At 36.8% G+C, this 21,442-nt stretch overlaps 1 protein-coding gene across 5 annotated transcripts in view; it reads left to right on the plus strand.

Moving 5' to 3' along the window:
* Window positions 1–21,442, plus strand: part of GAS2L3 (growth arrest specific 2 like 3) — a 61,034-nt gene that overhangs the window by 20,700 nt on the left and 18,892 nt on the right. For all 5 annotated transcript variants that reach the window (XM_035257370.3, XM_035257371.3, XM_009004452.6 and 2 more), the window contains 3 exons: window positions 271–318; window positions 6,862–7,030; window positions 8,329–8,444. In XM_035257370.3, coding sequence (XP_035113261.3) covers window positions 301–318; window positions 6,862–7,030; window positions 8,329–8,444 — 303 coding nt within the window. In that variant the 5' untranslated portion in view covers window positions 271–300. The remainder of the gene's footprint in view (window positions 1–270; window positions 319–6,861; window positions 7,031–8,328; window positions 8,445–21,442) is intronic.

Consider the following 21,442-nt stretch of genomic DNA (forward strand, 5'->3'; position numbering starts at 1 on the left):
GATGGTTCAAGAATTACTTTGATGTTAATGCCAGAAACTACATATTATATTAAAGTCTGTTTCAGGTTTTACTTTTCAAATGAGTAGTCCTTTATGAAGTAAGAAGCAAGGAGTGATATGAATTCTCTTGTAGTCAGGCTATTCTAACTAGAAGAAAAGTTTTGCATTTGCAGACGAATAAATATGTTCCTAAATCTTATAATTTGGGGGTTTGGAAAGTAACAAAACTTGCATTGTTAACTGTATGTTAATATTTTGTTCTTTTTTCAGAAAAGAAATTTCAGTTCAATATAGGTGACTATGCAGCCTGCAATTCAAGTAAGTTTTTTCTTGGAAAAAATATTTAAATTATGAGATTAATATAATTGAACTATAATTAGCAAACACAAGATTATCACAAAATGTTTATTGTGCTAGTTTTTTAAAGCATCACGTTTTTTTTGTTTTTGTTTTTTGTTTTTTTTTGAGACAGTGTGTTGCTTTGTTGCCAGGCACCAGGTTGGAGTGCAGTGGTGCTATCTTGGCTCACTGCAGCCTCCGCCTCCCGGGTTCAAGCAATTCTCCTGCCTCAACCTCCTGAGTAGCTGGGACTACAGGCATGTGCCACCACTCCCAGCTAATTTTTTTATTTTTAGTAGAGATGGGGTTTCACCATGTTGGCCAGGATGGTCTCAATCTCTCAACCTTGTTATCCACCCACCTCGGCCTTCCAAAGTGCTGGGATTACAGGCATGAGCCACTGCACCTGGCCTAAAGCATCACATTTTAATAACAGAAATACTATATTTTGACTTTCTAGTTCTCAAAAACTTTTACTTCTAAGCTTTTGTTTATACTAAATATTTGTAAAATTCAAAAATACTTTAGGGTTATCTCTTCTTGGCCTTTTGTCTAAAATCAAGTGTAAAAGTATCTTAGGGTTGGCAGGTCTATCTTATTTATACCACTGTGGGAAGAGGTGAAATACTCTGTGGTTTTTTCCCCCTCATTACAATTTAGCATGCATTTACGGTTAAAAGAACTTTCAGTGAAAACAAATGTATGTTTTAAAATTTTAAGTAGTTGTTCATGTGCTCTATAAATGTCTGTATATGACTAGGCATTAAAATTTTAAAGAGTGGGTTTTTTGGTGGAGGGATACAAGCTGGGTGTAATGAGACAACCAAAATAACCTTATATTTGAGTGATTTCCAGAGTTATTGTTTGCTATATTATTCTTATTTTTAGATTTTCTTTCTTTTGTATAAATAGAACATGATTGAATATTAACTTAAAAGTCACACTGAAGATCTGCCTGGAAAGAAGCAAGCAACTGATAATAAAATGTGCTTTGGGAAGTAAAAACTTGGATTAATTAGATTTCGATTCTGATCATAGTTCTGTCCCTCTGACTCCAAGATTCTGGCAAGTTATCTTACCTCTGAGTCTCTGCTTCCTTACCTCTATGGTGAGGATAATAGTGATTAATTTGCAGGATAGTTTTGAGGAATCAGTTTGATAACGTGTGCAAAGGGCCTGCTAGAATATATATTGCCTATATTGCCTGCAAGCACGTCAGAAGTTTGATTGTATCCTTGGTATGATAAAACTGTCCAGATATAAACCTAGAGATAGTATCTATGTCGTAAAAGTCAGTTAGTCTTTCCTCCTCCTCCTCCTCCTCCTCCTCCTCCTCCTCCTCCTCCTCCTCTTCCTCCTCCTTCTCTTTCTCCTTCTCCTCCTCTTTTTCCTCCTCTTCTCTCCTTTCCTTTCTCTTATCAATATAACAGTGGATGATAGCCTAGAGAAGAGAATTTATCAAATAGTTAGGAACAGCCCTGCATGTGACCCTGTTGTACACCTTCCTATACACTGCATCTATAATCTCCTATCCTACTAATAGAGTTCCATCATACTGTTTTTTTGGGGACTGGGGAGTCCATGACTAACTCCCAAAAGGTCTTATTCTTTACCTTTGGGTCCTCTCACATTCACTTGCATTTGCTCAGAGCTGTGTTATTACTCAAAATCATTTTTGAACTGATTACTTATGTTCATCCTGTTTTTATCCAAGTCTTAGCAATGTCATTAGTTTCTTATCACTTATATTTTCTTGATTCCTTATAGAGTTTTTTTTTTTTAATCATTGCCACATTGCCCATGTTTTTTCTCATTTCTACACTAATGGCTGTTAGTATTTTCTTAACATGGTAGATTCACAGTTTGTCTAATGGTTTCATAAAATCTTCTCTGATCCAGATTCCAAGAGCTGTCTTCATTGATTTTTTTTTTCTAGGACTATTCTCCCTTCACATGTCTCATGGAGGTTTTTGCTGTTGAATGTGAGGACTTCCCAGGATTTCTACCTCTTTCTCTGCCAATTATATTAGACAGCTGCTTGGTTATTAAGTGCCTTGCAGAGAGGAGACATCAAGTGAATAGCTGTTATCAATTGATGTCTTATTAATTTAATACTTTAAGATAGTTCTTGTCATTCATCTGTGTCCTTCATTCTGGTTAATAAATATATAGTATAAAAGCCAGTGAACAATAGTTCTTAACCTTTCTGGGGTCATAGTTCCGTTTGAAAATCTAACAAAGGCTATGAAATCACTCTCTGTGAAAACGCTCATTTAGACATAGGCATAAAATTTTGACTAAGTGTAAGCAAGTGCATGTACCTAAGTTAATCTGTAGAGTTACCTATGAATTAAATGTCTCTTAATGACAATATGACAACTTTCAGCATGTTTGAGAACAACCTTCATACGTGCAGTTTTGGTTAATATCTAATTTTTAATACTAATTTCTGCTGACTAGCCCAGGTGATTACTAAAGTTGTCTGCTTGCCATAATAGGAAAATACAACATGTACTCTTCTCTCTAATGTGATAAGAAGTAAGAATGACTTTTTTTTAAATGTTAGCTTCTCCATTTTCATACATGATTTAAAAAAACCACCCTCTTAATTCATGCTCTTCTTTCCTTGACAAACATTTACATCTGCTCTGCCTTTTTTCAGCTCAGCCAGATGGTTAATGAACAAATAATATATTCCACTGACTGTCAAATACAATTGATTGTAAGATACTTTTTGATTTTGATGGTACAAAGAGTCATATGCTAATATCTATTCCTCAATTATTGAACGAATATGTTTGAATACTATGTGCTAAGCATTAAACTGAGTCCTAGGATTGCAATAGAAGTAAGACATGCTTATAAAGAGAAGAATTAGTAAAGCTTTACTGTACTTCCTTGGAAATAATTTTAAGAGAATTCAGAGAAATAAATAACATAATTTTCCTATTCATAGGATCCTCATATATTTAGGAATTCATTTCCCAATCCCTACCCTAATTCCTGAAGTAAATGTCTCTTAAATAGCTTACATTTCCTTTTTGTCTTTGACAGGGTTTGTAAAAAAAAAATTAGATTTCTCTACCCCCACATGCCTTTTGTGTTTATTCATTTTCTTTGTTTGCCTTGGGATTAAAAAATATAACTCACTTGTTTCTCATTGTAGGAGGTTGGAAGTAGTTTCCCCACCCCACCATCCCCACCACCAGTTTGTCTGCATTACCTGTAGTACTGCTGTGACTTTTGATCTGGTGTAGTAAGACTTGTCTCAAATGAAGCTCAATAAGTTTAATACATTTTAAGGGGAAAATGGTCTATATTTAAAAATCAAGAAAAGACTAGATTCACTTGGTATTCCTTTTACCTAAACTTTTTTTTTAATAAGTTAAAAAAAAATGTTTTAAAGCCATCACAAGTGTAGTACAGAGAAATTTGTTTGCCTGAGCCATTTGAGAGGAAGTGGCAAATCTAATGCTCTGTTACATCTGGATATTTTAGTGTGTATTTCTCAAAAACAAGGACATCTTCCTACACAACCACAATGAAATAATTAGAATCAGGATATTAATGCTGCTGCAGTACTACCATTTAATACGCAGACTGCTTTCAAGTGTTGCCAGTTGTCCCAGTAATATCCAGTTCAGTTATGTGTTGCATTTAGTTTTCATGTCTCTTTAGTTTTCATTAGGCTGAAACAGTATGTCAGTCTTTGCTTGTCTTTAATTACTTTGATACTTTTTAAAAAAAATGCAAGCTCAAGATTTTATTGTCTTCATAAAAGAAAAGCTGAGACTTAGAACTGGATCACTTGGCCTTTTCTCTTCTTATCTCCTCCCACTTCAAAATGCTTGCATCTTTTACTGGCCAGCATTCTCTTAGATCTGCACTTGGGCTCAACACACTCAAGCCTTAGCACAACCTTCTTTGTAGTTTTAGCCTTTTTCTGGAAAATCACCTTAGTTTACCCACCTTAGCCAGTCTGCTTTCTGTCATAACACTGCTTTTCCTGGCCATACAGAGAATCCTTGCCCTTCTTGTACTGTGTCACTTTGTGGGGTTGGTGCTTGCCACACTTCTTGCAGAAAGTCTGGCAGGTTTTTAGGAACGTTCATCATGTTTGCCTGAGCGCCCTCAGTACAGAAAGCAACTCCAGACCAGTTACTTTGTAGAAAGCCCCTCAGTTTGGTTTTGCTTGACATTTTTTCATGATTAAACTCAGGTTATGCATATTGGGTAGCAATTTTTCTCATTGCATCCTATCAGGTGGCATACGATTTTGATTTGTTCCATTATTGATGGAGTTCACCTCCATCATTAGGTTACAATGCTGTCTGTCAGATTTCTGAACTGTAAAATTACTCTTTTTCCCTTTGTAGTAAGTATTTTTTGTGCAGGTACTTTGAAACTGTGTAAAAATTCCATTCTTGTTAAAATTTCAGTGTGTTCATTTATATCTGTATTAACTCACAGTTTCCTATTTTATTCAGTGTAATGTAATCCATTTCTGTCATTTATCTCAATGCTCAAATTGCCCTCAGTTCAGCAGAAGTCCCTTCATGCTGGCTTAGGTATCCTTTTGGCACTCTTTGAGAGTTTCTTTGCTTTCAGATAAGAGATATTCTAATTCAACACCAAAGGATTCATTCTTACTTCTCTCATTCCATGTTTGAACCTCTCTTCAATGAGAAGATTGGCTCCCATTTGATTAATCCTCATGTGTTGATAAATTCTCCCATTGTTGCTGCCACCTGCACCCTGGGTAGATGCTCAGCTCACTTGGACTCTGGCACTCTGTATTGGAATGTTCCCCCTTTGCCCCCAAGTGGATGCCTTCCTTATTCTACTCAGGGTCTGACATCTTGCACAGGGCTGCCCCCATACCCAGACGCCCTCTCACCTCACTCAAGCTCTGAGTCTCCATTCCAAGCCACCCAGCTCTGAAAATCTCCTATGCATTTCACTTGGGCTCTAATAATATTATTTCTTTCTAAGTTGTTCAAGAAGGGGAAGGACAAGAGATATTTATATCTGTTTTAAAAAAGGTGACTTTATAATGACATGATTGCTTTTATAATCTGAAGAATTGATACAGCCTTTTCTATAAATAATCTTACATTAAAGAATCTCTAATTGTATTTCAAAATTTTGCAAATGTTGATTATAACATCTGTAAAATTATAGATGAATTTTATATTCATAGTGAATTTATAGTGAATTGGCCAGATAGTATTTCATGCTTTGTGGGCCAGTAGGCAAAACTGAGATATTATGCAGTTACTTACCTAACAGCTTTTTTTTTTTTTTTTCTTTTTTTAGAGACAAAGTCTCACTCTATCACCCAGGCTGGAGAACAGTGGTGTGATCTCAGCTCACTGCAACCTCTGCCTCCTGGGCTCAAGCAATTCTCCTGACTCAGGCTCCCAAGTAGCTTGGACTACAGGCTCATGCCACCATGCCTGGCCAATTTTTATATTTTTAGTAGAGACAGGGTTTCACCATATTGGTCAGGGTGGTCTTGAACTCCTGACCTCGTGATCCACCTGCCTCAGCCTCCCACAGTGCTGGAATTACAGATGTGAGCCACTGTGCCTGGCCTCATAACAGCCATTTTAAAATTAAAAATTATTCTTAGCTTCTGGGTTTACAAAATCAGGTGAGACTAGATTTGTCCCATGGACTATAGTTTGCCACCCACTTGTTTTAAACTATTTAGAAATTGTTTTTTTTAAGATAACACTGTTATTGTGATTTGAAGTTTTCAAAATGCTATTTATTCATTCAGCAAATGTTGATTGAGTCTCTTCTATCTGCTGGGCTCAATGCCAGATGCTACAAAGGTATATTTTATGAGGCAGGACCCATCTTACAGCTAAGATATTAAAACTCTGGTCAAGTAACTTGTTAAGCTTACTCAGATAACAAGTGAAGGAAAAATATTATTTGTTGAATTGTACCCTCTTGGCTCAATAGTAGAATCCATTAATTAATTAGGGGTTTTCTTACATTGACCACAATATTGAATATTCAAAATGTCTTGGACGAGTGCAGTGGCTCATACCTATAATCCCAGAACTTTGGGAGGTGAGGCAGAAGGATCACTTGAGCCCAGGAATTCAAGATCAGCCTGGGCAACATAGGGAAGCCACATCTCTGCAATAAATAAAATTTAAAAATTAGCTGGTGGCATGTGCCTGTGTCTCAGCTTCTCAGGAGGCTGAGGTGGGAGGATTGCTTGAGCCTGCGAGTCGAGGCTGCAGTGAGCCATGATCTCATGACTGCACTCTAGCCTGGGCAGCAATGAAACCCTGTCTCAAAGAAAAAAAAAAAGAAAGAAAAGAAAATGCTTACATGTCTAGGACTAATAGTTTACTTCTAATTTATATATTTGCTGTGAGCTACAGAAGTTTTTTATATGTGTGTATTATGTATGATTTGCGCGTCATCATTTAAATACTATTGTGGATTATGATGACTTTTAGCAAAAGTTATGTTCATTTGGTTGATTGTTTTATTTTTCCTTAGGTATGGTTTGGAGAAGATCTGCCTCTAAGTCCACGGAGTCCTCTGACTCCCAGACATGGACCAGGATTGGCTAATGTTTGTCAGTATGATGAGTGGATAGCTGTGAGGCATGAAGCCACTCTGTTGCCCATGCAAGAAGATCTGTCAATCTGGTTATCTGGTTTATTAGGTAAGGCTTGAAACAATACCCAAAATTGAATTATCTTATTCAATATGTATTCATTGAGAGCCTTACTCTTTTTCAAGGAGTGATTGTTGTAGATGCTGGGGATACTCTAGTGAGTATTCAATGCCCTTGCTCTCACCAAGCTTACATTTCAGCTGGGGAAATACTCTGATTCACTCTGAATCTTGGGGCTTGAATGGTAGGAAATTTGAGATTTAACTGAAGAGGTCTGTAAGCTTTGAATAATTGACATTTTCATTGTTAATATTAAGATAATCTTTAAAAAGTGTATTGGTTGAATTTTTTTTTACTGATTTCTCCCCTACCCACCTGAGTCTTTTATAAGCCATGAACTTTTGAGTGAAACATAAACTGTAGGAAAAATGATTACAATTTCTGAGTCATTGAAGGATAGAGGCATATGAAACCTCGGCAGAAATGTCGGGTTGGAGAATGTCTGACATCATATTTTTTACTCTGTTAGAGAATATGTTGAATGCTTTAAACTTTCTCCCCAGAAAAATTTTACTTTAAATAATTTTATATAGAATTAATCAGATTCTCATGAAAAAGAATATCTTTTTTTTTTTTGAGACGGAGTTTTGCTCTTGTTACCCAGGCTGGAGTGCAATGGCGCAATCTCGGCTCACCGCAACCTCCGCCTCCTGGGTTCAGGCAATTCTCCTGCCTCAGCCTCCTGAGTAGCTGGGATTAAAGGCACGTGCCACCATGCCCAGCTAATTTTTTGTAATTTTTTTAGTAGAGACGGGGTTTCACCATGTTGACCAGGATGGTCTCGATCTGTTGACCTCGTGATCCACCCGCCTCGGCCTCCCAAAGTGCTGGGATTACAGGCTTGAGCCACCGCGCCCAGCCGAAAAAGAATATCTTAATAGCCCTTCCAAGGTAATTAAATACCAAATACCCACTATAGTTATCTATTATCAGTTTGATGGATAATGTTTAGAGTTTATTGTGTAATTTTAATCATGCTTTTAAAGAAGGTATTCTAGAAGTAAACAGTTGGTATTCCCTGGGTATTTGTTATGGTATTGTCTTTAATTTTAAAATTGCAATAAGTCCATCTTATTTATAGATACTCTTTTTCTTGTGCAAGGAATATTAACATGCAGTTAATTTATTTAATCTTAAATGAAATACAATTGATGTGAATTTTCTTTTTCTGTACTTCTGCATTACAGTTATTTTTGTTTCAGTATCATAAGTTAACTTGTCATTATTTGTTATTTAACTGTACCTTCTAAGAGTATTTAGAGTCTGATCTGGAAATATGCTTTTAGGTATTAAAGTTAAGGCAGAAAAATTATTGGAAGAACTTGATAATGGAGTACTGTTATGTCAACTGATTGATGTTCTTCAAAACATGGTGAAAACATGCAGTTCTGAAGAATCAGGAGTAAGTTAATGTTTGAGAGTATTGATTTTATATCTTGGTACATATTAATTTATATACATTTCTTATCTCTAGAAAATTGTAAACTTCCATGCCAACTGGCTAGGTGACGTTGAATAATTTACTTAACCCTTTTCAAGATCTGGAAAAATGTTCTCTTTCGTAAAATGAGATTAACATTTCCCTTAGGATTTGATTTATTTGTAAGAGTTCAATCACATTAAATGAGAGAATGTATAGATGGTGTCTAACATAGTGCTTGATGCATAGTAGATCCAGCTCTGCTTGAGAACATTAACATAACTTCCTTATAGAATTGTTTTGAGGGTTAAATGGGAAAAGAGCTTGTGATAGTTCTTGGCATACAAGTAGCAGCTGCTATTATTATTATTTTCTTCTTTATATATTCTCCATATATTGCATTGGTGGTAAATTCTATAAGTGTTGATTGGATAAATAATTTTTTTAGACAGTTTTCATTCACTAACCCTGAAGTCATTATTTGAAGTGGATAAGGTTTCCTCTCTTTCCATCAAATATAGGTATTTTCAAGAGTTTGGGATCTGGAACTTTACACACAGTTGGTAGAAATATAAAGGAGTATCATCATTGTGTGGGCAGTGGATGATACATACATACATACGTGTGTGTGTGTATATATATATATATATATCTCACTGAAAATATTTTCAAAAATATTTTGTGGGTGCATAGTAGGTGTATATATGGGGTACATGAGATACTTTGATACAGGCATGCAATAAGTAATAAATCACCTCATAGAAAATAGGATATCTGTTTCCTCAAGCATTTATTCTTTGTGTTACAAGCAATCCAATTGTACTCTTTTAGTTATTTTAAAATGGACAATTAAATTATTATTGACTATAGGTAGTCACTCTGTTGTGCTATAGAATACTAGGTTTTATTCTAAGTATAATATTTTACAGCCTAAACCATCTCCACTTCACCCCACCTCCCACAACCCTTCCCAGCCTCTGCTAACTGTACTTCTACTCTTAATCTCCATGAGTTCAATTTTGATTTTTAGCACTCACAAATAAGTGAGAACATGTGATGTTTGTCTTTCTGTGCCTGATGTATTTCACTTAACATAATGACCTCCAGTTCCATACATGTTGTTGCAAATGACAGGATCTCAGTCTTTTTATAGCTCAGCGGTACTCCATTGTACATATGTGCCACATTTTCTTTACCTAGTCATCTGTTGATGGGCTTTTAGGTTGATTCCAAATCTTGGCTATTGAGAACAGTGCTTCAGCCAACACGGGAGTGCAGGTATCTCTTTAATGTACTGATTTCATTTCCATTGAGTATATACCCAACAGTGGGTTGTTGGGTCATATGGTAGCTCTATTTTTAGTTTAGTAAGGAGCCTCCAAACTGTTCTCGACAGTGGCTATAGTAATTTGTATTACCACCAGCAGTATATGAGGGTTCCTTTTGCTCCACATCTTTGCTAGCATTTGTTACTGCTGGTCTTTTAGATAAAACTTATTTTAATTGGGGTAAGATGATATCTCATTGTAGTTTTGATTTGCATTTCTCTGATAATTAGTGATGTTGCTGATTGATCATATACCTGTTTGCCATTTGTGTGTCTTCTTTTGAGAAATGTCTATTCAATTTTTTTGCCCATTTTAAAATAGGATTATTAGATTTTTCTCCTATAGAGTTGTTTCATCTCCTTATATATTCTTATGAATCCCTTGTCAGATTGTTTACAAATATTTTCTCCATTCTGTGGGTTGCTCTTCAATGTGTTGATTGTTTCCTTTACTGTGCAAAAGGGTTTTTAACTTGATATGATCCTGTTTATTTTTTATTTGGTTGCTTCTGCTTGTGGCATGTTACTCACGAAGTTTTTACCCAGACTGATCTCCTGGAGAGTTTCCCCAATGTTTCCTTGTAGCAGTTGCATAGTACAAGGTCTAAGATTTAAGACTTAGATTTAAGTCTTTAACACATTTTTATTTCATTTTTATATATGGTGAGAGATGGGGGTCAAGTTTCATTCTTCTGCATGTGAATACCCAGTTTTCCCAGCAAAATTTATTGAAGAGACTGTTCTTCTCAGTGTATGTTCTTAGACCTTTGTTATAAATGAATTCACTGTAGGTATGTGGATTTATATCTGTATTCTCTTTTCTGTTCCATTGATCTGTGTCTCTTTTTTATGCCAGTACCATATTGTTTTGGTTGAAGTCAGATAATGTGATTCTAGTTTTGTTCTTTTTACTCAGGACAGCTTTGGCTATTTTCATTCTTTTATGATTCCATATTAATTTTAGGATTTTTTTTCTATTTCTGTGAAGAATGTCATTGGTAATTTTATAAGGATTGCATCGAGTCTGTAGATTGCTTTGAGTAGTATGGACATTTTAACAATATTGATTCTTCCAATCCATGCACATGGAATATTTTTCCATTTTTTCGGTGTCCTTTTCAACTTCTTTCATCGGTGTTTTGTTTATTGAGGGGATATTTCACTTCTTATGTTAAGTTATTCCTAGGTATTTAATTTTATTTATGACTTTTGTAAATGGGATTTTTCTTTTATTTCTCTTTCAGATTATTGGCATAAAAATGCTACAGATTTTTGTAGTTGATTTTTGTGTCCTGAAACTTTACTGAATTTGTTTATTAGCTCTAATAGTTCTATTTTTTGGTATGTGTGTGTGGGGGGGTCTTTAGGTTTTTCTAAATATAAGATCATATCATCCGCAAACAAGAATGTTTGACATCCTCCTTTCTACTTTGGATGTCCATTCTTTTTTACTCTTGTCTGATTACTGTAGCTAGGACTTCCAGAGCTATGCTGAATAACAGTGGTGGACGTAGGCATCCTTGTTTTGCTCTAGACCTTAAGAGGAAAGGCTTTAGTGTTCCCCCATTCAGTATGATACTAGTTGGGGGTCCGTCATTATATGGCTTTTATTATGCTGAGGTATGTTCCTTCTCTACCCAGTTTCTTTAGGGTTTTTAACACAAAAGGATTTAAAATTTATCAAATGCTTTTTCAACATCAATTGAAATGATATATATGGTTTTTATACTTCATTCTGTCAATATGATGTATCACATTGATTGATTTGCATATGTTGAAACATCTTTGCATCCCTGGGATAAATCCCACTTGGTCATGATGAATAATCTTTTAAATGTATTGTTGAATTTAGTTTGCTAGTATTTTGTTGAGGATTTTTGTTTCAGTATTCATCAGAGATATTGGCCTATTGTCTTTGTTTTTTGATATGTCCTTGTCTGGTTTTGGTGTAATACTGGTCTCATAGAATGAGTTTGGAAGTAATCCCTTCTCTTCTGTTTTTCAGAATAGTTTGAGTAGGATTTTTATTTGTTCTTTAAATGTTTGGTAGAATTCAGCAGTGAAGCCATCGGGTCCCAGGCTTTTCTTTACTGGGAGGCCTTTTATTATGACTTTGAGCTTATTACTTGTTATTGGTCTGCTCTGGTTTTGTTGTTGAACAGTTGCTCAGTAGCCACTAATGATCCTTTAAATTTCTGTGGTATTAGTTGTAATGCCTCCTTTTTTGTCTCTGATTTTATTTGGGTCCTCTCTCTCTCTCTCTCTTTTTTTTTTTTGGTCTGACTTAAGATCTGTCAATTTTATTTATCTTTTCAAAAAACCAACTTTAGTTTTTGTTTATCTTTTGGTATTGTTTTTGTCATTTCAATTTCATTTATTTCTGCTCTGATGTTCATTATTTCTTTTCTTGTACTAATTTTGAGTTGATTTGCACTTGCTTTTTTAGTTCTTTAAGATGCATCATTAGGTTATTTATTTTAAGTTTTTCTTCTTTTTTGATGTAGGCACTTATAATTATAAATTTCTCTCTTAATACTGTTTTCACTATATCCCATACGTTTTGGTATTTGTGTTTTTGTTATTATTTGTTTCAAGAAAACTTGTCAACTTTCTTCTTAATTTCTTCACTGATGTACTGATCATTCAGGAGCATATTGTTTAATGTCCATGTGTTTATATTGGTTCCACAATTACTCTTGTTATGGATTTCTAGTTTTATTTTATTGTGGTCAGAGAAGACACTTTATATTATTTCAGGTTTTATGTTTAATGTTTTAGGACTTGTTTTGTGACCTAACATATGATCTCAGCTTGAGAATGATCCATCAGCTAAGGAGAATAAAGCAGCTGCTGGATGAAATGTTCTATAAATATCTCTTAGGTCCTTTTATTCTATTGTGAAGATTAAGTCTGATGTGTCTTTTCTGATTTTCTGTCTGGAAGATGTGACCAATGCTGAAAGTGGGGTGTTGAAGTCTGTAGCTATTACTATATTAGAGTCTTTCTCTCTCTTTAGCTGTAATAATATTATAATATAACAATATTTATTTATAAATCATAAATGTATTTTATAAAACTAGAAATTTTATAAAACTAGAAATCCATAACAAGAGTAATTTTGGAAACAATATAAACACATGGAAATTAAACAATATGCTCCTGAATGACCAGTGGGTCAATGAAGAAATTAAGAAGAAAATTGACAACTTTTCTTGAAACAAATAATAAAGAAAAAACATACCAGAATATAATATATTATTATATATTATATATATTATATTCTATTTGGCATTTACTTTCTCTTATTAAAGAAGAAATGTTTTGGTATTTGTTTTTTCTTTTGGTATTATTTATATTAAATAATATATAATATAATTATAAAAATAATATAATATTTATCTGAGTGCTCTAGCATTGGGTGCATATATATTTAGAATTTTTATATCCTCTTGCTGAACTGACCTCTTTTTCATTATATAATGACCTTTGCCTCTTCTTACAGTTTTTGTCTTAGAATTCATTTTTTCTGATATAAATATAGCTACTCCTGTTCTTTTTTGCTTTCCCATTGGCATAGAATATCTTTTTCCATCCCTTTATTTTCAGTCTATATGTGTATTTATGGGTGAAGAGTGTTTCTTGGAGGCAACAGGTAATTGGGTCTTGCTTTTTTATCCACTCAGTTAGTCTGTGTCTTTTAATTGGAGAATTTAGTCTATTTACATTCAGTGTTGTTATTGATAAATAAAGGCCTTACTCCTGCCATTTTGTTGCTTTCTGGTCGACTCCTTCTTTCCGTCCTTCCTGTCTTTCTTTTAGTGGAGGTGATTTTCTCTGATGGTATGCTTTAATTTCTTAATTTTAATTTTTTTTGTGTGTATCTGGTATATGTTTTTTGATTTGAGGTTACCATGAGGCTTGCAAATACTATCTTATAACTCATTATTTTAAACTGATTGCATAAGCAAATGAACTATTAATAGCATAAAGAAAACTAGTAAAAACTCTATACTTTAACTCATCCCCTTGCTTTTTAATTTACAGTGTTTCTCTTTATATGTTATTATACTGTCTATATCTTGAAAAATTGTAGTTATTAATTTTGATTGGTTCATTGCTTAGTCTTTCCACTTTAAGATAATATTTTACATGCCATAATTACAGTGTTTTAGTATTTTGTGTTTTTCTGTATGCTATTACCTGTGAATTTTGTACCTTCAGATGATTTCTTATTGCTCATTAAAAGGCAAAAGATCTATACGATCTGAAGAGAGACAAGAGGATTCTTATTGCTCATTAATATCCTTTTCTTTCAGACTGAAGAACTCACTTTAACATTTTTTTGTAGGAAGGTCTGATATGGATGAAATCCCTTAGCTTTTGTTGTCTGGGAACATCTTTATTTCTCCTTCATGCTTAAAGGATGTTTTCACTGGATATACTGTTATAAAGTAAAAGTTTTTTTTCCTTCAGCACTTTAAATGTCATGCCACTCTCTCCTGGCCTGTAAGGTTTCCACCGAAACATCTGCTGCCAGACATATTGGAGCTCCATTTTATATTATTTGTTTCTTTTTTCTTGCTGCTTTTAGTATCCTCTTTTAATCTTTGACCTTTGGGAGTTTGATTATTAAATACCTTGAGGTAGTCATCTTTGGGTTAAATCTGCTAGTGTTCTATATCCTTCTTGTACTTGAATATTGACATCTTTCTCTAGGTTTGGGAAATTCTGTGATATTATCCCTTTGAATAAACTTTCTATCCCCATCTCTCTCTCTCTCTCTCTCTCTCTCTCTCTCTCTGCCTCCTCCTTAAGGCCAATAACTCTTAGCTTTGCCCTTTTGAGGACATTTTCTAGATCCTTTAGGTGTGCTTCATTGTTTTTGATCTTTTCTTTTGCCTCCTCTGACTGTGTATTTTCAAGTAGGCTGTCTTGAAGCTCCGTATTTCTTCTGCTTGATCAGTTCTGCTATCAAGAGACTCTGATGCATTCTTCACTATGTCAGTTGCATTTCTCAACTCTAGAATTTCTACTTGATTCTTTTAAGTAATTTCGGTCTCTTTGTTAAATTTATCTGATAGTGTTTCCCTGTGTTATCTTGAATTTCTTTGAGTTTCCAAAACAGCTTTTAAATTTTAAATTCTCTGTCTGAAAGGACACATATCTTTGTTTTTTCAGGATTGGTCCCTGGTACCTTATTTATTTGGTGAGGTCATGTTTTCCTGGATGGTCTTGATACTTGTAAATGTTCATCAGTGTCTGGGAATTGAAGAGTTAGGCATTTATTGTAGTCTTTGCAGTCTGGGCTTCTTGTGCCCATTGTTTTTTGGGAAGGCTTTTCGGATATTCAAAGGGACTTGGGTCTTAAACCCAATAATGCTGTAGTTCTTGCAGACTTATAGAGGTACCACCTTAGTGATCTTGGATAAGGTCTGGAAGAATTTGCTGGATTACGAGGTAGAGACTCTTTTTTTGTTTTCCTTACTTTATCCCAAACAAATGGAGTGTCTCTCTTTGTGCTAGGCCTCCTGGATCTAGGGATGGGGGGAACACAAGTACCCCTGTGGTCACCACTGCTGGGACTGTGCTGGTTCACACCTGAAGCCAGCAAAGCACTGGGTCTCGCCCAAGGCCTGCTGTAACCACCACTCACTTGCCACCTAAGTTCGCTCAAAGCCCTGGGGCTCTTTTATCAGCAAGTGGCTCATCTAGCCAGGTTTGTGTTGCTCCCTTCAGAGTCATGTTCCCCCAGACCCCAGTTGGGTCCACAGATGCTGTCTGGGAGCCAGAGATTGAAGTCTTAAATCTTAGAAATTTACCTGATGCTCTGTTTTATTGAGGCTAAGCCAGCACTCAAACCACAAACCAAAGTCCTTCGCACTCTTTCTTCCTCTTTTTACGGGAAGAGGAGCCTCTCCCTGTGGCTTCTGCCACCACTGGCCCAGATGGGTTTCTGCCAGGCCACTGCCAATAGAACCCAAGGGCTTTTTAGTGAGCTTCTGATGAATTTTGCCAGGCGTGATACTCATCCTTCAGGGCAGTGGCCTCCCCTCTGGCCCAGGTCAGGTCCAGAAATGCTGACCAAGATCCTAGGCCTCAACTTGGGGACCCCTCAGAGCCTGCTTAGTGCTCTGCCCCACTGTGGCTGAGATGGTCCCTAAGACACAAGACAGAGTCCACTTTACTTTCCCCACTGTCTTTTCAAACAGGAGGAGTCTTCTACCATAGCCACCAAAATTGGAAATGTTTTTAGTCCCACCTGAAGCTAGCATGTCTCAGAGCCCGACACCCATGGCATATTACCTGGGTATCATTGCTGGTTATTGAGGGCCCAGGGGTTCTTTACTCAGCAGGTGATTAATCCTGCCAGGTCACCACTGTGACAAGGCAGCACTGAGTTCAGTGTAAAGTCCTCCAGTTGCTGCACTCTGTCTCCCAAGTGCACAGCTTTCTCTGCACCTTGTGGCTGCTGCCAAGGAGTTGGGGAGGGGTGGTGTAAGCACACCCTTAGCTACCCTGGCCGATGGCTCAGTAGGTAATATGGTCTTCCCCTCTGGTCCACTGGCTTGGAGCCCAGCTCAGCACTAGGACTTGCCTAGGACTTAACAATTCTTGTGGCCTAGTCTACCCCTCAAGTTCACTTAGGGCCCCAGAGCACTCCAGTTTGTGGTAGCAAGGCTTGTGCCAACTCAAGCTCTGACTGCTATAATGGGTGAGTCCCCTGTAGCTGGGGTTGGTCCAAATGCTTTCTCTATGGTCAGGCATCAGCTACTAAAGTCTGGTTCTGCCATCTGCTCTGTAAGGAAAGTAGTGAGGTCAATGTAGCCTCACAATCACTATGTTTTCCCTTTCCCAGTTGCACAGATTTTCTGTGCCATGTGGTTGCTGCCAGGAGATGGAGGGAGGAGTAGGCAATTCAAGACTGTCTTTCCTGCCCTCTTCAATGTCTTTCTCAGTGATAGGAAATTAGAACCAGATTTCTCATTTGATTTTTAATTCTTGTGACAGGGCTTTTTGTGTGTAGTTAGTAGTTAAAATTTGGTGGTCCTGTGGGCAAGACAAATGGTGTAGGTTTGTATGGGGCCATCTCACTCTGCCCGCTAAAGCACATTTTTTGATACATAGTTCTACTTGTAGGAATTTATTCTGAAAAAATCAGAAGATTGTGAAAGTTGTAGTACAAAAATTAGGAACAACCTAAATGTTCATCAATAGAGAAATTGTTAAAAATTAATGATGGTAACCAGATACATTGGAATATTACACATTCATTAGAAACTTTTTTTTTTTTTTTAATTTTTTATTGGATTTTAGGTTTTGGGGTACATGAGCAGAGCATGCAAGACAGTTGCGTAGGTACACACATGGCAGTGTGCTTTGCTTTTCTTCTCCCCTTCACCCACGTTTGGCATTTCTCCCCAGGCCATCCCTCCCCACCTCCCCCTCCCACTGGCCCTCCCCTTTTCCCCCCAATAGACCCCAGTGTTTAGTACTCCCCTCTCTGTGTCCATGTGTTCTCATTTTTCATCACCCACCTATGAGTGAGAATATGCGGTGTTTCATTTTCTGTTCTTGTGTCAGTTTGCTGAGGATGACGTTCTCCAGATTCATCCATGTCCCTACAAACGACACAAACTCATCATTTCTGATTGCTGCATAATATTCCATGGTATATATGTGCCACATTTTTCCAATCCAGTGTATCATCAATGGGCATTTTGGTTGATTCCAGGTCTTTGCTATTGTAAACAGTGCTGCAATGAACATTCGTGTACATGTGTCCTTATAGTAGAACGATTTATAGTCTTTTGGATATATACCCAGTAATGGGATTGCTGGGTCAAATGGAATTTCTATTTCTAAGGCCTTGAGGAATCGCCACACCGTCTTCCACAATGGTTGAACTAATTTACACTCCCACCAACAGTGTAAAAGTGTTCCTTTTTCTCCACATCCTCTCCGGCATCTGTTGTCTCCAGATTTTTTAATGATCGCCATTCTAACTGGCGTGAGATGGTATCTCAATGTGGTTTTGATTTGCATCTCTCTGATGACCAGTGACGATGAGCATTTTTTCATATGATTGTTGGCCTCATATATGTCTTCTTTCGTAAAGTGTCTGTTCATATCCTTTGCCCACTTTTGAATGGGCTTGTTTGTTTTTTTCCTGTAAATCTGTTTGAGTTCTTTGTAAATTCTGGATATCAGCCCTTTGTCAGATGGGTAGACTGCGAAAATTTTTTCCCATTCTGTTGGTTGCCGATCCACTCTAGTGACTGTTTCTTTTGCCGTGCAGAAGCTGTGGAGTTTCATTAGGTCCCATTTGTCTATTTTGGCTTTTGTTGCCAATGCTTTTGGTGTTTTGTTCATGAAGTCCTTGCCTACTCCTAGGTCCTGGATAGTTTTGCCTAGATTTCCTTCTAGGGTTTTTATGGTGCCAGGTCTTATGTTTAAGTCTTTAATCCATCTGGAGTTAATTTTAGTGTAAGGTGTCAGGAAGGGGTCCAGTTTCTGCTTTCTGCACATGGCTAGCCAGTTTTCCCAACACCATTTGTTAAACATGGAGTCCTTTCCCCATTGCTTGTTTTTGTCAGGTTTATCAAAGATTGTATAGTTGTATGTATGTTGTGTTGCCTCCGGTGCCTCTGTTTTGTTCCATTGGTCTGTATCTCTGTTTTGGTACCAGTACCATGCTGTTTTGATTACTGTAGCCTTGTAGTATAGTTTGAAATCCAGTAGTGTGATGCCCCCCGCTGTGTTCTTTTTGCTTAGAATTGACTTGGCTATGCGGGCTCTCTTTTGGTTCCATATGAAGTTCATGGTGGTTTTTTCCAGTTCTGTGAAGAAAGTCAATGGTAGCTTGATGGGGATAGCATTGATTCTGTAAATTACTTTGGGCAGTATAGCCATTTTTCACAATATTAATTCTTCCTAACCATGAACATGGAATGTTTCTCCATCTGTTTGTGTCCTCTCTGATTTCGTTGAGCAGTGGTTTGTAGTTCTCCTTGAAGAGGTCTCTTACGTTCCTTGTGAGTTGTATTCCAAGGCATTTTATTCTTTTTGTAGCAATTGCAAATGGCAGTTCGCTCTTGATTTGGCTTTCTTTAAGTCTGTTATTGGTGTAGACAAATGCTTGTGATTTTTGCACATTGATTTTATATCCTGAGACTTTGCTGAAGTTGCTTATCAGTTTCAGGAGTTTTTGGGCTGAGGCAATGGGGTCTTCTAGGTATACTATCATGTCGTCTGCAAATAGAGACAATTTGGTTTCCACCTTTCCTATTTGAATACCCTTTATTTCTTTTTCTTGCCTGATTGCTCTGGCTAGAACTTCCAGTACTATATTGAATAGGAGTGGTGAAAGAGGGCATCCTTGTCTAGTGCCGGATTTCAAAGGGAATGCTTCCAGTTTTTGCCCATTCAGTATGATATTGGCTGTTGGTTTGTCATAAATAGCTTTTATTACTTTGAGATACGTGCCATCGATACCGAGTTTATTGAGGGTTTTTAGCATAGAGGGCTGTTGAATTTTGTCAAATGCCTTCTCTGCGTCAATTGAGATAATCATGTGGTTTTTGTTTTTGGTTCTGTTTATGTGGTGAATTACGTTTATAGACTTGTGTATGTTGAACCAGCCTTGCATCCCCAGGATGAATCCTACTTGATCATGATGAATAAGTTTTTTGATTTGCTGTTGCAATTGGCTTGCCAATATTTTATTGAAGATTTTTGCATCTATGTTCATCATGGATATTGGCCTGAAGTTTTCTTTTCTCGTTGGGTCTCTGCTGGGTTTTGGTATCAGAATGATGTTGGCCTCATAAAATGATTTGGGAAGGGTTCCCTCTTTTTGGATTGTTTGAAATAGTTTTAGAAGGAATGGTACCAGCTCCTCCTTGTGTGTCTGGTGGAATTCGGCTGTGAACCCGTCTGGACCAGGGCTTTTTTTGTGTGGTAGGCTCTTAATTGCTGCCTCAACTTCAGACCTTGTTATTGGTCTATTCATAGTTTCAGCTTCCTCCTGGTTTAGGCTTGGGAGGACACAGGAGTCCAGGAATTTATCCATTTCTTCCAGGTTTACTAGTTTATGCGCATAGAGTTATTTGTAATATTCTCTGATGATGGTTTGAATTTCTGTGGAATCTGTGGTGATTTCCCCTTTATCATTTTTTATTGCAGCTATTTGGTTGTTCTCTCTTTTATTTTTAATCAATCTGGCTAATGGTCTATTTTGTTGATCTTTTAAAAAAACCAGCTCTTGGATTTATTGATTTTTTGAAGGGTTTTTCGTGTCTCAATCTCCTTCAGCTCAGCTCTGATCTTAGTTATTTCTTGTCTTCTGCTGGGTTTTGAGTTTTTTTGATCTTGCTCCTCTAGCTCTTTCAATTTTGACGATAGGGTGTCAATTTTGGATCTCTCCATTCTCCTCATATGGGCACTTATTGCTATATACTTTCCTCTAGAGACTGCTTTAAATGTGTCCCAGAGGTTCTGGCATGTTGTGTCTTCGTTCTCATTGGTTTCGAAGAACTTCTTTATTTCTGCCTTCATTTCATTGTTTACCCAGTCAACATTCAAGAGCCAGTTGTTCAGTTTCCGTGAAGCTGTGCGGTTCTGGGTCGGTTTCTGAATTCTGAGTTCTAACTTGATTGCACTATGGTCTGAGAGGCTGTTTGTTATGATTTCAGTTGTTTTGCATTTGTTGAGCAGTGCTTTACTTCCAATTATGTGGTCAATTTTAGAGTAGGTGTGATGTGGTGCTGAGAAGAATGTGTATTCTGTGGATTTGGGGTGGAGAGTTCTGTAAATGTCTATCAGGTTTGCTTGCTCCAGGTCTGAGTTCAAGCCCTGGATATCCTTGTTGATTTTCTGTCTGGTTGATCTCTCTAGTATTGACAGTGGAGTGTTAAAGTCTCCCACTATTATTGTGTGGGAGTCTAAGTCCTTTTGTAAATCATTAAGAACTTGCCTTATGTATCTGGGTGCTCCTGCATTGGGTCCATATATGTTTAGGATTGTTAGCTCTTCTTGTTGTATCGATCCTTTTACCATTATGTAATGGCCTTCTTTGTCTCTTTTGATCTTTGTTGCTTTAAAGTCTATTTTATCAGAGATGAGAATTGCAACTCCTGCTTTTATTTGCTCTCCATTTGCTTGGTAAATCTTCCTCCATCCCTTTATTTTGAGCCTTTGTGTATCCTTGCATGTGAGATGGGTTTCCTGTATACAGCACACTGATGGGTTTTGGATTTTTATCCAATTTGCCAGTCTGTGTCTTTTGATTGGTGCATTTAGTCCATTTACATTTAGAGTTAATATTGTTATGTGTGAATTTGATACTGCCATTTTGATGCTAAGTGGCTGTTTTGCCTGTTAGTTGTTGTAGATTCTTCATTATGTTGATGCTCTTTAGCATTCAGTGTGATTTTGGAATGGCTGGTACTGGTTGATCCTTTCTTTGTGTAGTGCCTCTTTTAGGAGCTCTTGTAAAGCAGGTCTGGTGGTGACAAAATCTCTGAGTACTGGCTTGTTCGCAAAGGATTTTATTTTTCCTTCAATTCTGAAGCTCAGTTTGGCTGGATATGAAATTCTGGGTTGAAAGTTCTTTTCTTTAAGAATGTTGAATATTGGCCCCCACTCTCTTCTGGCT

This window comes from Callithrix jacchus, chromosome 9, assembly GCF_049354715.1.
Source record: "Callithrix jacchus isolate 240 chromosome 9, calJac240_pri, whole genome shotgun sequence".
NCBI classification, from domain to species: Eukaryota; Metazoa; Chordata; class Mammalia; order Primates; family Cebidae; genus Callithrix; species Callithrix jacchus.